At 48.0% G+C, this 13554-nt stretch overlaps 1 protein-coding gene across 1 annotated transcript in view; it reads right to left on the bottom strand.

Moving 5' to 3' along the window:
* Window positions 1-13554, bottom strand: part of ARIH1 (ariadne RBR E3 ubiquitin protein ligase 1) — a 51128-nt gene continuing 37574 nt past the window's right edge. Inside the window, exons 7-14 of the mRNA XM_039722829.1 lie at window positions 13423-13529; window positions 12893-12935; window positions 11584-11655; window positions 5048-5178; window positions 4892-4949; window positions 3885-4145; window positions 3333-3445; window positions 1-267 (exon numbers count right to left, since the gene is read on the bottom strand). Coding sequence (XP_039578763.1) covers window positions 183-267; window positions 3333-3445; window positions 3885-4145; window positions 4892-4949; window positions 5048-5178; window positions 11584-11655; window positions 12893-12935; window positions 13423-13529 — 870 coding nt within the window. The 3' untranslated portion in view covers window positions 1-182. The remainder of the gene's footprint in view (window positions 268-3332; window positions 3446-3884; window positions 4146-4891; window positions 4950-5047; window positions 5179-11583; window positions 11656-12892; window positions 12936-13422; window positions 13530-13554) is intronic.

Genomic DNA, 13554 nt, shown 5'->3' on the forward strand with positions numbered 1-13554 from the left:
TTTATCTACCTTTTTTTTTATTACAATATAATTTACTTAATTTTTCTGTTAACAAAACAGAATCCCGGTACTACAGACCAGCGGTGTAAGAGGCGGAGCAGCGCCCTGGGTGGGTTTTATTGGAATTGCATGAGCACTCTAGGATGGGAAAGGGTTCAGAGTTCATTGCTGCGGGGCCGGGCTCAGTCCTCGATGTACTCCCACAGGTCCTTCTCGTAGCCTTCATGCACGTGCTGCAACAAAACCCTCCGCCGGCTCTCGCAGTATCTGCAGGGACAGGGACAGCATGGAAAAGGCACGTCAGGAATCATGGAGCATCCCTGGCACCCAGTTATCCAAACCTCACTTCCTGTCCCACACTACAAGGTAAAATGGAATCTCTTTGCCATCTGGATGGCAGCTGTCTCCTGTTCAGGGGGCAGTTTTCCTTATCTCTTCCACACCCAATCCTCTGGAACACCAGCACAGCTTCTCTGGATTCCCAGAGGAACAGCTGCCTCCTCCACTGCATCTTCAGAGGAAGACTACACCCTTCTACAGGATCCCTGCCCCAGCAGAACCACACCTGACACTCCAGGAGGACTGCAGCCACAATTCCAATTGGATTCTTACCATCTGATCGGGATGGTCAGGTTGTGTTCTGACTCTGTCAGTGTTGTTTTGGTTTACTGCCTTGTTTGTTTTATCTTTTTATTTTCTTCCCTATTAAAGAACTGTTATTCCTGCTCCCGTATTTTTTGCCTGAGAGCCCCTTATTTTAAAATTTATAGCAATTTGGGGGGGGGTTGTTTACATTCTCCATTTCAGGGGAGGCTCCTGCCTTCCTTAGCAGGCACCTGTCTTTCCAAACCGAGACACTTCCAAAAGACTTGGTCCCCTGAGAAGGGAGTTTGTATTTACAAGCCTATTAACTGCACTAATTAAGACTTTGGTTGCTCCAGTCACTCAGCTCCAGGTCCCTGGCTGGAAAACCAGTGTGCAAATTCAGAGTTTTTCAGGCAAAAGTATCCCCAGAGCCTCTACAGCTGAGAAACCTTCAGGAATAACTGGAAGAGGAGGAAGCAGCAGCTGTGGTTTGAAGAAGTCTGAGCACAGGTTAGTGGAGACACATGGAATGGGATGAGCTCTCCTCAGACATGGGCTGGTGCCTGCTCTAAGTCCCATCAGGACAACAAAAACTCACGTGTTAGCTGGGAAAACTAGCTGGAGGTGCTCAAGGCCAGGTGGGATGTGGCCACCTGGTCTAGTGGAAAGTGTCCCTGCCCATGGCAGGAGGTGGAAGAGTATTTACTTTAAGATCTCTTCCAACCCAAACCTCAGGAGCACTGACACAGTTTTATTTCCCAGTGGAGATGGAAGCAGTCCAAAGGGTTACTGGTCTGGCTGGAGAGCAGGTTTCACCTCACATCCCAACACGTGGCTCTCAGAGGGACACTACACCCAGGGAGCATTCCCACCTACACTGACTGAAAAATGCTGCACATAAATCTGATCCAAGAGCCCTCCCAGGATCACCGATCCTGAGGAAAGGCACCTCACAGAACACAGCAAAGGATGTCATTCTGGGTGTGTTAGAAGACAAAAAGCACAGAAACACTGAACAAATTCAGGCTCCAAGAGCAAACCCTAAATAAGCACCTGAGAGGCTCTGGCTGCTGGGAACCCAGCTTGCTTGGCAGTGGTCAGAGACCCCTCAGGAGAAACCTCCCAGTGGGAAGCTATCCCTGACCATAACACACACTAACACCTGGCAGGAATTCCTCACCTACTGCTCAGGACCTTATCAGAGTGACTGATTTATCCATCAGAGCAGCTGTGGCTCCCCTCACTGCTGTCAGCTGGTGCAAGAGGAACCCCCTGTACACAAAGTCCCATTGATTTTCGGGAGCATGTGATGGCAAACACGCGGTCTCTGCTTTCCAAACTTCAGTTATTTTTCTGCTGGATGTGTGTGGGGGGCTTAATCCTGTTTTCTAGATATGTCTTTGCAAGCAAAGAGATCCAAACAGCTGAAACTAAACCAGCCTGGAGGGCAGTTCCTGCAGCTTCCCAGAGCTCTTTAAACCCACCTCAATGACATCCTGCTCCCAGTCTTGCATCAAAGGGCACCGTGCAGGACATGGTTAAGACATGACTGAACTGGTTAATCAGGGACCTGCACGGGCTTGACAGATGTATTCTTTCTTCCCAGCAATGTGAAGGCAGGTTTGGGATACTGTTTCCAAGCAATTCAGGCTATATTAGCTTGTAATTTCACCCCTACAAAAGCATCAAGGTTCAGAGGACTGAAGTAAACAAGCAGCTTCATCTGAAATACTGAATTAATGGTGGCCTTAAAGGGTAAATGACAAAACATCTTCAAAAAGAAGGTTAGGAAAGTCTCGTCCAGCCCCAGCTGTGCTGCCAAAGTTGGGCAGGATGAGCCACCAAATCTTAACAGCTCCTGCCACGCCCCCCAGTCCACTGAGTCCTACAGCTCACCCTACTTTGGATATTTTCTTCCCCCTAAGCCAGGCATAACAAATTCAGTGATTTTGGCAAAATGCCTCAGAAATGCAAGCCCTAATCCTGTGACTCATCCGCATTTTCAGCTTTGTACTTTTCCACTGTGCAGAAATTATTCCCCTGGGACTGAACAAAGCACTGGCATCTGTGTCACCTGGACCCCAGTCCCCTGCTCCCCTTCCCAGCTGGGCAGGCTGCTCTATCCCTCTTCCTCAGGGACAGCTTTCCTACACCCACGTTTTGCACAAATGGACCCAGCAGACAATTAAAAGAGCCAATTGCTCTCTGCTGGCAGCTCATCCTAGGCCAAAGCTGGCAGCTTGGAACAACAAAGTCACTCCTTGTTCTTTGGCCCTCACTCTGTGGATCCCGTTCTGGTGCTGGCCATTCCCACATGCTCCTTCTGTGCAGGAACAGCAGTGTACTGAGGAGCCACTGCTTCTGGACACAGGATTTTTTCCATTCCAGGAATGGATCTTCCAGCTCCTGCTCTGCAGAGCAGATGGAAGGCAGAGCTGGGAGCCTCTCCCCACAGGCTGTCACCTCCCCTGAGAGCTGGTCCCAGCAGGGACACAAAAACACACTGCCAGCCTCTGTGTGAGGGCTCCAGCAGAAGGATCCGGGGCTGGCTCGGGACAGCGCTGCTGCTCTCAGATATCCAGGGACTGGCTGAGCACAATGGGTGGCACAAAGCCAAGAGCAAACAGCTTCCCAAGGATGTGGCGCTGGAGAAACTGTATCTTGGCAAGTGCTCAGGTCACTACCTGACCCAGGGCATGGCAGCACTCTTTGGCTGCTTTGAGAGAAGGGAGTATTCCAACACAAACCTGTACTTATCCTGTACTTTCTGCTTTATGTCTTGCAGCGAATCTTGGGATATATCTCGCTCCAGGTACCCAGAAAGCACCTCTGTAGCATTCTCTAAGTCTGCTTGGTTATTCTGTAAAGACAAAAGAAAAAAAGTGTTTGAGGGGGGGTAAAGAAAAGGGGGAGATTTTTATTTCAGAGCTATTGAAATCAGTACCAAAATAAAAAAGGATTAGATATAATAGAATCCCAGACTGATTTTGGGTGGTAAGGGACATTGAAACTCCTCCACTTCCATCACTGCCATGGGCCACCTTCCACTAGACCAGGTAGCTCCAAGCCCCATTCAACATGGCCTGGAACACTTCCAGGATAGGGCAGCCATAGCTTTGTGATTCTGTGGTTCCTCCATCACATGATCCTACACGTGCCCAGAGAGCCTCTAACTTCTGCACAACAGAATATTAAACCAGACTAAATTGGGTAAAAGTGAGAACTAGAGGCCTCCAAGCATTAAATCTTATTTCCTCAGTTTTACAGTTTGAATTCCTGACAACCCCATTTTCCCTTACCTCAAAGATAATGGACTGATTATTCTTTTTGAGGTAGAAGGCAAAGACGTAAGTGTACATGAGTGTGGCACGACACTGGCAGAGGACGTCGACTGCTTTCTTCAGGAACTGCACCTCGATCCATGACATGTTGTGCTGCTGCATCTCCTCCATCTTCTGCTTCACCTGAGCGTAGAGCTTGTGCTCGAAGCGCAGGCTCTGCATGTGGTTCATGTAGCGGTTGCAGTAGAACAGGTACCTCTGCAGGGCTGCTCGGGATCGCTGTGTTAATTCCCATTAGGGACAAAGAAAACAGACAGTTAAAACAAAGTAATGGCTGCAAGAGAAGTAAACCCTTCACAAGGCTCTTCCTGATCCAGAGAATGAGCTTCCTTTCCAAAAGAGGCTCCTCTCCTGTCGTGTTGGGCAGACGGCTCCGTGCGGCCCTGCTAACCCTGGGAAGCGCCCCAGGCACTTCCCAGCACAGCTCTGACATCCTCACTCCCTACCTTGGAAGCAATAACAGTCACACTGCTCAAGCCCCATCACTTTTGTATTTCAGCCTCTCGACTCGAGGTACAGCACTCACATGCTTCCAGTGTCATGACAAAAGTGAGAAGATGATGTTTTGTTGGGGTTTTTTTTTTGCTAATAAGGAATTCTGATTACTGTGCTTGTGCTAAGAGGGCAATCTCAGGATGATAATAAAGCAGGGGAAAGGCACCGTGTGCTAAATAGTGCAAGAGAACCAAGATGACTCAATACACAGTCATTAATCTTATTTTCTTCACACTGACAGACCAGCTGTAAAAAAATAACACCACGGGCATGGTTCAACTTGTGTGCTCTGGATGTACAAAGGTAGCACATAGCAGGCAAAGCCATCCCTATCTTAAAAGTCAAAAGACTTAACTGTCCTTTGGATTTGTGCCCGAATCCGTGAATTCCTTCAGAGCAGATGTGTAGGTTTACAGAAAGCACAGCACAGGGCCGATGATCTCCCTCATCACCAAAGGTTATGGACTCACCTCCTGTGCATCCCTTGCTGCCTTTGCATCATCCTCATTGTAGCGATTACAGTTGTACCTGTAACAGGGACACCGATTCCAGAGATTTCAGTCCAAATCCGTGCCGTTTGCACCACGACCTCCTCGCCTTCCAGCAAGGCACGCTCCCGAACTCACCAGGCAGATCCGTGGGGCTCCCAGGGGCCCAGACACACCCAGCAGAACTCCGCCTTGCAGTTCTGGTTCCGACAGACCATGTGGTTGCAGCCCCCGTCCTTCTCGATGGTGACGTGGCATTTCGGGCATTCCTGTCCACAGGACAGAGAGCACCGTTAGCAGGGCAAGCACGGAACCCCAACAGCCTGGGGAACTTGGAAGGGTTCCCACGGCAGTCAGACAGAGCACGTCAAGTGAAACACATGATTTAATCCTTCCCTTTGGACATCGAGATCCTCTTCAGTCAGGCCTTAAAATACTTCCAAACCCGGAGCAGTTAGATAGAAAAAAAATTAAGGAATAATGTATTTTATCTATGCTGCTCTCACAGAGGGACACTGGGTGAGTCACTTCATGACCTTCCCCAAAATCCCAGCAGAGAGGTGGTCTCTAAGAGCCTGGGAAGCATGTGGCTTTCCTCACCACCAAGTCTGGTCCACTCTGGGACTGAGACCAAGCCGGAATCACGCTGTTACCAATCCTGCAGCTGTAACATGCCATCCAGAAAGGAGCTGAAAACATGCAGCAAGACTCTAGTGTGCTTCAAAGAAGCTGCTGTCAGCTAAAAAGACACTTCTCTTCCTGAGGTGCTTCCGTGTTTCCCGTCAGGTCCCTTTTTTCCCTTCATGTGACACCTCACTGAAGACTCTTCCATAAAAGCTCACATGGGGTTTCCCTTTCAGGAGTAAGGCTCTTGACAAATGTATCTCAAAGGGCAGCTCTGTACAGGGGAATATAACACCAATATCATGGTCTCCATAAGCTTGGAAATGAACAGATCAACAAAGCAGCAAATACAAAGAAAAAAACTGCATAAATAAAACCAAAACCATTTTAGGCTGAATCAGCTCCTCATCCAGCTCATCCCACAACCACACCAGCCTTCATGAAGTTTCTGCACAAGCCAGTTTTTATATATAATACAATAACAAACACATCCAAACCAGTGATACACACACTTTGAAATCAGCTGAAGCTTTTGGGTCAGCAGCATGTGAAATCCCCTCCCCAGTCTGGAGCATGTCTTTGCTAACCAAAGCAGTTCCTACCATGGCATTCAGATAAACTCTCAGCAAAGGAAGAAACCAACATGCACAATCAGTCCATAACTGCTCCTTCTATACAGGACACAATCCAATGGGTTCCTGTACACCCACTCTGAGTGTCCCAACTATTACATTTCATATGAGTTTTCCAGTTTGTATTGTCACAATCAGGAGAATCTGAACATCAAACCAATGGGACCAAGCAGCCACCAAGCACAAAAGAGGGATTTTCCAGACCTGCCCTTTTCCCAGTCACCTGTGTTTGTTCTTCAGACTCAGTAACTGTACTACAAACAGAGTAAGTGAAGCACAGAAGCTCCTGTGCTGGTCCCTTCAAGGGCACAACACCAAGATGTTCCCTAGGACTGTCACAGGATGGATACTCAGCCAGGGAAGCTTGTTCCCAGTTAGTCAGTGCAGTTCTGTGAACTTCAAAGTCAAAAATCCTCTTTCAAGCAGAGCACTCAGGGCAGCATCTGCTTCCCTCATCCAGGCAGCACTCCTCCCTCTTCCAATCCTGCACCAACAAGTCAAGACTCAAATTTAGGTTTATGCCAGCAATGTCCTGCCCAACTGTGCAGATCCCTGCTCAATCTGCATCAGCCAGGGTCTCTAAGCACAGACAGTGTCCCTGTCACACCATGATGACCCTGGGCTGCACAGCCAGAGCAGGTTGTGGAGCTGAGCAGTTCCAGTCACATCTCCTCCCACCAGGTGCCCACATCACTGTGGGAAGCACAGCTGATCCACACAGCAGCCACGGTCCCTCCTGCTGAGCAAAATCCTACAGCTGAGAGAGGGAGAACAGACCCCAGGTGACAAGCCAAGCTGGAGAAGTGCCACAAGCACATATCCACAGCACAGGGATGTGGGGCCATCTCACCCCCAGCAAGGCTCCATCCAGCACAGAAATTCTGCCCTCCTGGCTTGCAGGTGGGACCAAGCTTTCCAGTGTGTCCACAGTGCTCAGGGCTTTGAGCACTGGAATGCAAACCAGCACAAAACGACCCTTTCAGTGCCTCAAAGGGCTCCAGGAGAGCCTGGAGAGGGACTCTGGACAAGAGGGAATGGCTTCCCACTTGGAGATAAATGGGATATTAGGAAGGAATTCTTCCCTGTGAGGGTGGGCAGGCCCTGGCACAGGTTGCCCAGAGCACCTGTGGCTCTCCCTTCCCTGGAGGTGTTCAAGGCCAGGCTGGACAGGGCTTGGAGCACCCTGGGATAGTGGAAGGGGTCCCTGCCCATGGTGGGGGTGGAACTTGAATTAAGGTCCTTCCAACACAAACCATTCCATGATTCTAGGATCTCATTCCAGCCCTTTTCTCACAGGGAATGCCATCCTTTTCAAGCCTTTATGCTCCTGTCTAGCAAAGCACAAGGAAGAGGTGACACAGTATTTGTGCAAATCACTAAAGCTGTGTAGAAGTGTAACATTGAATATTATTAAAAATTAAAGCCATGAAAAGCACATACTAAAGAAATGCTGGACACCAGCAGAAAAAGAATTAATAACTACTCACGTCACCAACAGAACAAGTGGGAGAGATTTATAGATTAGTGAGGATAGGAAGGAAGATCTCCCTGAGAATTACAGCTATGCAGCAACCCAACAGGCAGCAAATCAAGTTACTAAACCTGCAGATTATTGTGCACATTATCAGTCACAGCACAACACAGAAGTGACCTCATTAACATTGTTCCACTTCAAACAATTCCTTACTGGGCTTGGAAACAAAAGCCTGGGCAAACCTGGCAATGGAGAACAATCCTGATTTTGTTGTAAAAGTCCATGCACATATAAAGCACCATAAACCTCAGCTGCTCTTTTATGAACAGGAAGCTAAACAGAAACATGTTTCTTGTTTCAGGGCAAGTGAAAGAGATTAGTCCTTTCCAGAACTCCCAGAGGAACTGGTGGACACCAGCCTCCCACAGCCACATTCACATCAACACCTTCACCTCCAGCCCATCCTATAAAAAGACTCATCAAAAACCACAGGGATTTCTTAATGAATTTCAACAAAACCCAAAAACTTAATTATGGCTAGCACAAACAGTACACCATTCTAACACCTAGAGTCACAGAGCAAAACTTTTTTAAACAGATTTGAAACACCAGTTCATCTGAGAAAGGGAGATGGCACTTGGGCACCTTTAGAAAAACACAGGTCATGGCTCCAGTGCAGTGGGAAATGAAGGAGCACAGCTTGGTGCTGGTGCTGGAGGATTCCATGTCCTGCCAGAATATCCATGCATTAGAACAAATGCAGGATCTCCAGAAAGTACAGAGGGAGCACTTTAAGCCATTAAAAAGTGATCTGAAAAGGGAGAGATGTGGGCTCATGCCACTTTATCTCATGCACAGGAGGAAAACAGCCAGTAGCTCTTTTGGAGAAGAAAATGTGCCTGGTTTATCCATCAGCCCTTCAAGCTCTGTCTGGCCTGCAAAGGAAGGATGGGGATGTGCCAGGAGCCAAAGAAGCAATGCTGGAGCTTTTTTAGTACCAGATTAACAACTTTCATTAACACCAATTTAAGTTCCACAACAAAAAGCAGTGCCTTGTGTGCAGGCCAGCACTGTCACCATCTTTGTTGTTTTCCCTTTGGTATTCCAACAAGCAGAGATTAAAATCACACTCAGGTTCCAAACAGGTTTCCCCTCCTCCTTTTAGACAGTCTTGATACACTTTAAGAGCCCAAAATAAATGCACAAATCCAAGTTGTTTCTATTTTTCACTGCTCTGCATGTCCACTTGACAAAAGTAATGGATCTCTGTGGCTCCTTTATTCCCAAATACCCAAAACCTGTCAAGTTTAACTCAAGAGAGGAAGAGCCAAGTTTGTCAAATAAACTGAAAAAGGAAGAAATGTGCAAATCCTTGGACTATTCAACCCCATTCCTCAAAAAGACTGAGAATTACAGGCTTGATAAAGAACTTGTATTGCCTTATCACAACTTTAAATTAATCTAGTTAAGCTAAACTCATGTGAAAGTAGCTTATTTTAAGGAAAAAAACATCTACTCCAGCACATTCTGCTGCAAGGGCTGTGTCTTTTGTACAAGTAGAAGGAATTTAGGTCTCCTAAGTGCAAGTAAATGAATGCAAAAGAATAAAAAAATCGTATCAGAAACCACAGAACTCACTACTCAAACTTCCTCATTTTCATTCAGACCACTCTACATAATTCATCAAAAAATGCATCGCATCATTCCAGTTTGGGAACAGAACCCAATTCAGCTGGGTTTCACTCTTCTGTTCTCTCACACAATTGCCTAATCTTCCTTTCCAGCTCCATCTCCCAGGACAAGCCGGAACAAATGTATCTCACATTCTCCCGTTGCAAAGGATTATCCAGATTTCAAGCCCACATTCCAGAGGATTGGTATTTCTCTTTTACACCTTCATCTCGGTATGACAGGAAGTCTCCTTCCCTGAGAGGAGCCCACATGGGACAGGATTCATGCCTGGATGGCTTCACAAAGTGCTTTCCAAAAGCCAGAAGCAGCAACGGAGCGCGTCGTCACAACTGAATTCCTTGGAGAGCTGTTCCCACTGATAATGGGGATTTCTGCACCTGATGGCACCTGATTCCTTTCTAGGTTCTTCAAAATGAAGTTCAACACAGAATTTAGGCTGTGAAGACAACAGATGCAGGCACAAGTTGTGCCTCACCAAACACAGCTGCCTTGCTTTCCTGCAAGAGCAGTACAGAGAGAAAGGAGGGATGGAGAGAAAGGAGGGGTGCAGCTGCACAATTCCCATCCCAGTCTGTCACTACAGACACCCACACAGCCCTGGGGTTTCTCTGTGCCTCTGGTCAGGGATCAGCGGGGAACTGAAGCAGGAGCTGGATGCAGCCCCACAATCCCAGCCTGACCTGGCTCTCTGAGGCAGCAAAGCTCCCAGCACACACATCCCAGAGGCCAAAGCTGGAGATTCCCACCTTCCCCAAGGCAGGGATCAGCATGAGGGTGGGTTACTCTTCCTGCCAACTTTCCCCTCAATTGAATCCAGCATCAGCTCAGAGAGAAGAATGCCATATTGTCCTTCAGCTAATTCAATGGATATGGATGCTGTAAGACTCCAGGACTGTTGGCTTGCTCAAATGTCTGGAGTAATTACCCTGATGGCAATTTTTCTCCCTGTTGCAGCCTGGGCTCCTAAGTATTCCCATGTAGGAATGTCTGGGACAGTATTAAAGGAAGTAGCTTAGACAGTGATGTCCCAGGACAGCTCTGCTGCTCACACCAGACTAGAGCTACCAATGAAGAAGCAGGGCTGGTGCCAGATGCCACCCTCCAGCTGGGTGTTTCCCCCCCAAAATCTTCTTATTCCCAAGACAGGGCAGTTAGAAGATGTGGTATCCCAAGATCTTGAGGGCTTTAACAGGCAAAGCAGGGCTGCTGCTGTTCCAGAGTGCCAAATATGTGAGACCCAAGGCTAGCAGTGCTTACACTCAGCCTTTTCCAAGCTATTTGCTGCCCTTTCTCAGGTTTAATAGGAGTAGTTCCCTGAAAACCCAGCAAACTCCAGACAAACCTGGTTCAGTCCCCGAGCCACTTTGGAACACACTGAGACAAAGCCAAAGTCCCTCTGGGGACTCTGTGAGCTCCAAGCAGGGCCCACTGCAGGCTGATCTGAGCTGCACAGCAGGGGTTTCTCTGCCACCATAACACAGCATTCCAGCTCGATGAAAACCAGGCAGCCAGCCCCGGAAAGCAGCGAGGCTGCTGCAAACAATGCCATTAACCACTTACACAACAGAGCTAAGAAAACAAAGCAGCCATTTCCTCACTCCCTCCCCACCTTCCTCCTTCAGCTGGGAGCCCCAGGCCTGCTCCTCACCCCCATGGGATCTGCTGCTTTTGCGTCCTTGTCACTGTGACCATCTTGGTTTTAATTTGTCCCAAAATGATCAAATGCTAAAGTTTCAGGCAAAGTTGGGCTAAGTAGAAGGAAGACCTTTACATAATGAAATCCCAGACAGCTGTTCTGCCAGTCTCCAGCTGGAATGCTGCCCAGCAGAAATGAAGGCTCCTCCGGAGGCCAATCCCAGGGATGTGAAGGCAGATGTAAATGATCCCAGCCAAACTGAGCCACGGGTGGTGCTAGCATGTTCCACACACGGAATGGGCCATGGATTTGCTTAGGGAAGCCACTGGTGCCAGACAGGAACCTAAAGACTTAAATCTTGAGCTTCCTTTGGGTCTCCAATTAACTGTTTCTTCCAAGCACTTTCCTTCACTGAACTTGAAGAAACTCACCTGATTCCAGGCATTAACACTCGTTCACTCCTCCAACAAGAGCACTTGAGTGTACTGTGGATTTTAAGGCTTGCTCTTAACAGGGAACAGAAAAAGCAATCCTAGTGCAAGGAATTAGATTGATGTCCTTTTCACCTGACAAATCTGTATAAAATCTCTATATAAAATAGGAGAAAACCTCTCACCTTTGTGTTGGCTGCAATCCAATTGGAGGTTTCACTGTCATCATCACACTTCTTAATCCATTTCTTTAACCACTGTCAGAAAAATGATGGAAGAGGAGCATTAAATCTAACTGGAGGAACTGTAAATGCTCCCAAGACACCTGCTCACATTAAGGAAAGGTACACCCAGCCACATGGGAACTGGGGAGTGTTGGTGCTGGAAAACTGTGCAAACAGCCACTAATTTAGTGGCAGACAGTTCCTGCAGCTCCAGCCTGATCCAGCAAGCACAAGCACCCAGCACAAACACTCCTGCAATGAGTTTGCAGCTCTTCATCAACACAAACTTCATGCTGGACTCTTAAATAATAAGGACATTTTGGCTTTGGGGTGACTAATTGTGGCCTTCCAGTACCTGAAAGGAGCCTACAAGAAAGATGGAGAGAGACTGTTTACAAGGGCCTGGAGGGACAGGACACGAGGAATGGCTTCCCACTGCCAGAGGGCAGGGATAGATGGGATACTGGGAAGGGATTGATGCCTGTGAGGGTGGGGAGGCCCTGGTACAGGCTGCCCAGAGCAGCTGTGCCTGCCCTATCCTGGAGGTGTTCAAGGACAGGGTTTGGAGCACCCTGGGCTAGTGGAAGGTATCCCAGCCCACGGCAGGCTGTGGGACTAGATAATCTTTGAATTTCCTTCAAACCCAAAACAGAAAAACTAAATTAGTTCCTCCAGTACAATGGATCATGCCTGACAAAGCATCAAACAGGAGGTGTTCAAGGACAGGGCTTGGAGCACCCTGGGCTAGTGGAAGGTATCCCAGCCCACGGCAGGCTGTGGGACTAGATAATCTTTGAATTTCCTTCAAACCCAAAACAGAAAAACTAAATTAGTTCCTCCAGTACAATGGATCATGCCTGACAAAGCATCAAACACCTACAGGAACAACTCCTACAGGAATGCCCCTTGTCCAAAAAACACCTTCACTCCTCTGCAGGGGCACAGGCCTAACAACCTCCTCTTCCAGAGAATTCCCCCCTGGATGAGGCACTGTTCCCTCACAAGGTCCAACTGTGAGGCAGCAGTAAAGGCACCCAATAGGATTTCACTGCTGGTTTTCACCCTGTGGTTTAAACAGCTGAGCTACTCTGCTCCCTAGTGAGAACAACAACTGGGTTCAATAATCCCTGGGGGTTCCCTTCCAGCTCAGAATCATCTATGATTCTATGGACAGCCCCAAAAGCTTGGGCTTGGTTGCTAAGTCTTGCACATAAATTTATTTTAAACTTTTTCAAAACACAGATTTGGACAAGAAACTTGATGTGCTCACCTTGCATTTAACAGGATCATGCCAGTTTTCACCACAGTTAAAGCTGTAAGGGAAAGAAAGGGAAAATAAGCAAACAGGGCACATGATTGTACTTGTAATTAAACAGTTTAAGTTTTCTTCTGGGTTGCTCAAAGCCAATTCTAAGGAAACTCAACACTACCCCCTTCAACCCTGAAATCCCTCAAGGGCCCCTTCAAAACAGTGACAGAACAAGGGGGAATGGCTCTCCACTGCCAGAGGACAGAGTTAGCTGAGATTATTAGGGAGAAATTCTTTACTGTGAGAGCTGTGAGACACTGAAAGTGGTTTCTAGAGAAGTCACCCCATCCCTGGAGTGTCCAAGGCCAGGCTGGACAGAGCTTGGAGCAGTTTGGGATAGTGGAAGGTGTCCCTGCTCACAGCAGTGGAACTTGACCACCTGTAATGCCCCTCCCAAGCCAAAGCAGCCTGGGCCTCCATGAGCACACACTAACACACTGCCAGGGCATGTTGCACAAAGCAGCATCAGCATCTTGTCCTTGCTCTCTTACCAGAACTGACGGCCACATTTGCAGCGCACGGGTTTCGCATCCGGGTACTGGACTTTAACGACGTGGTGGCAGTCGGGGGCAGGACACCACTTTAACAGTCGATTACACTGGGAAACAAAGACACATCCACAT

Source organism: Passer montanus, unplaced genomic scaffold (assembly GCF_014805655.1).
Source record: "Passer montanus isolate IOZ18808 unplaced genomic scaffold, ASM1480565v1 scaffold5, whole genome shotgun sequence".
NCBI lineage: Eukaryota > Metazoa > Chordata > Aves > Passeriformes > Passeridae > Passer > Passer montanus.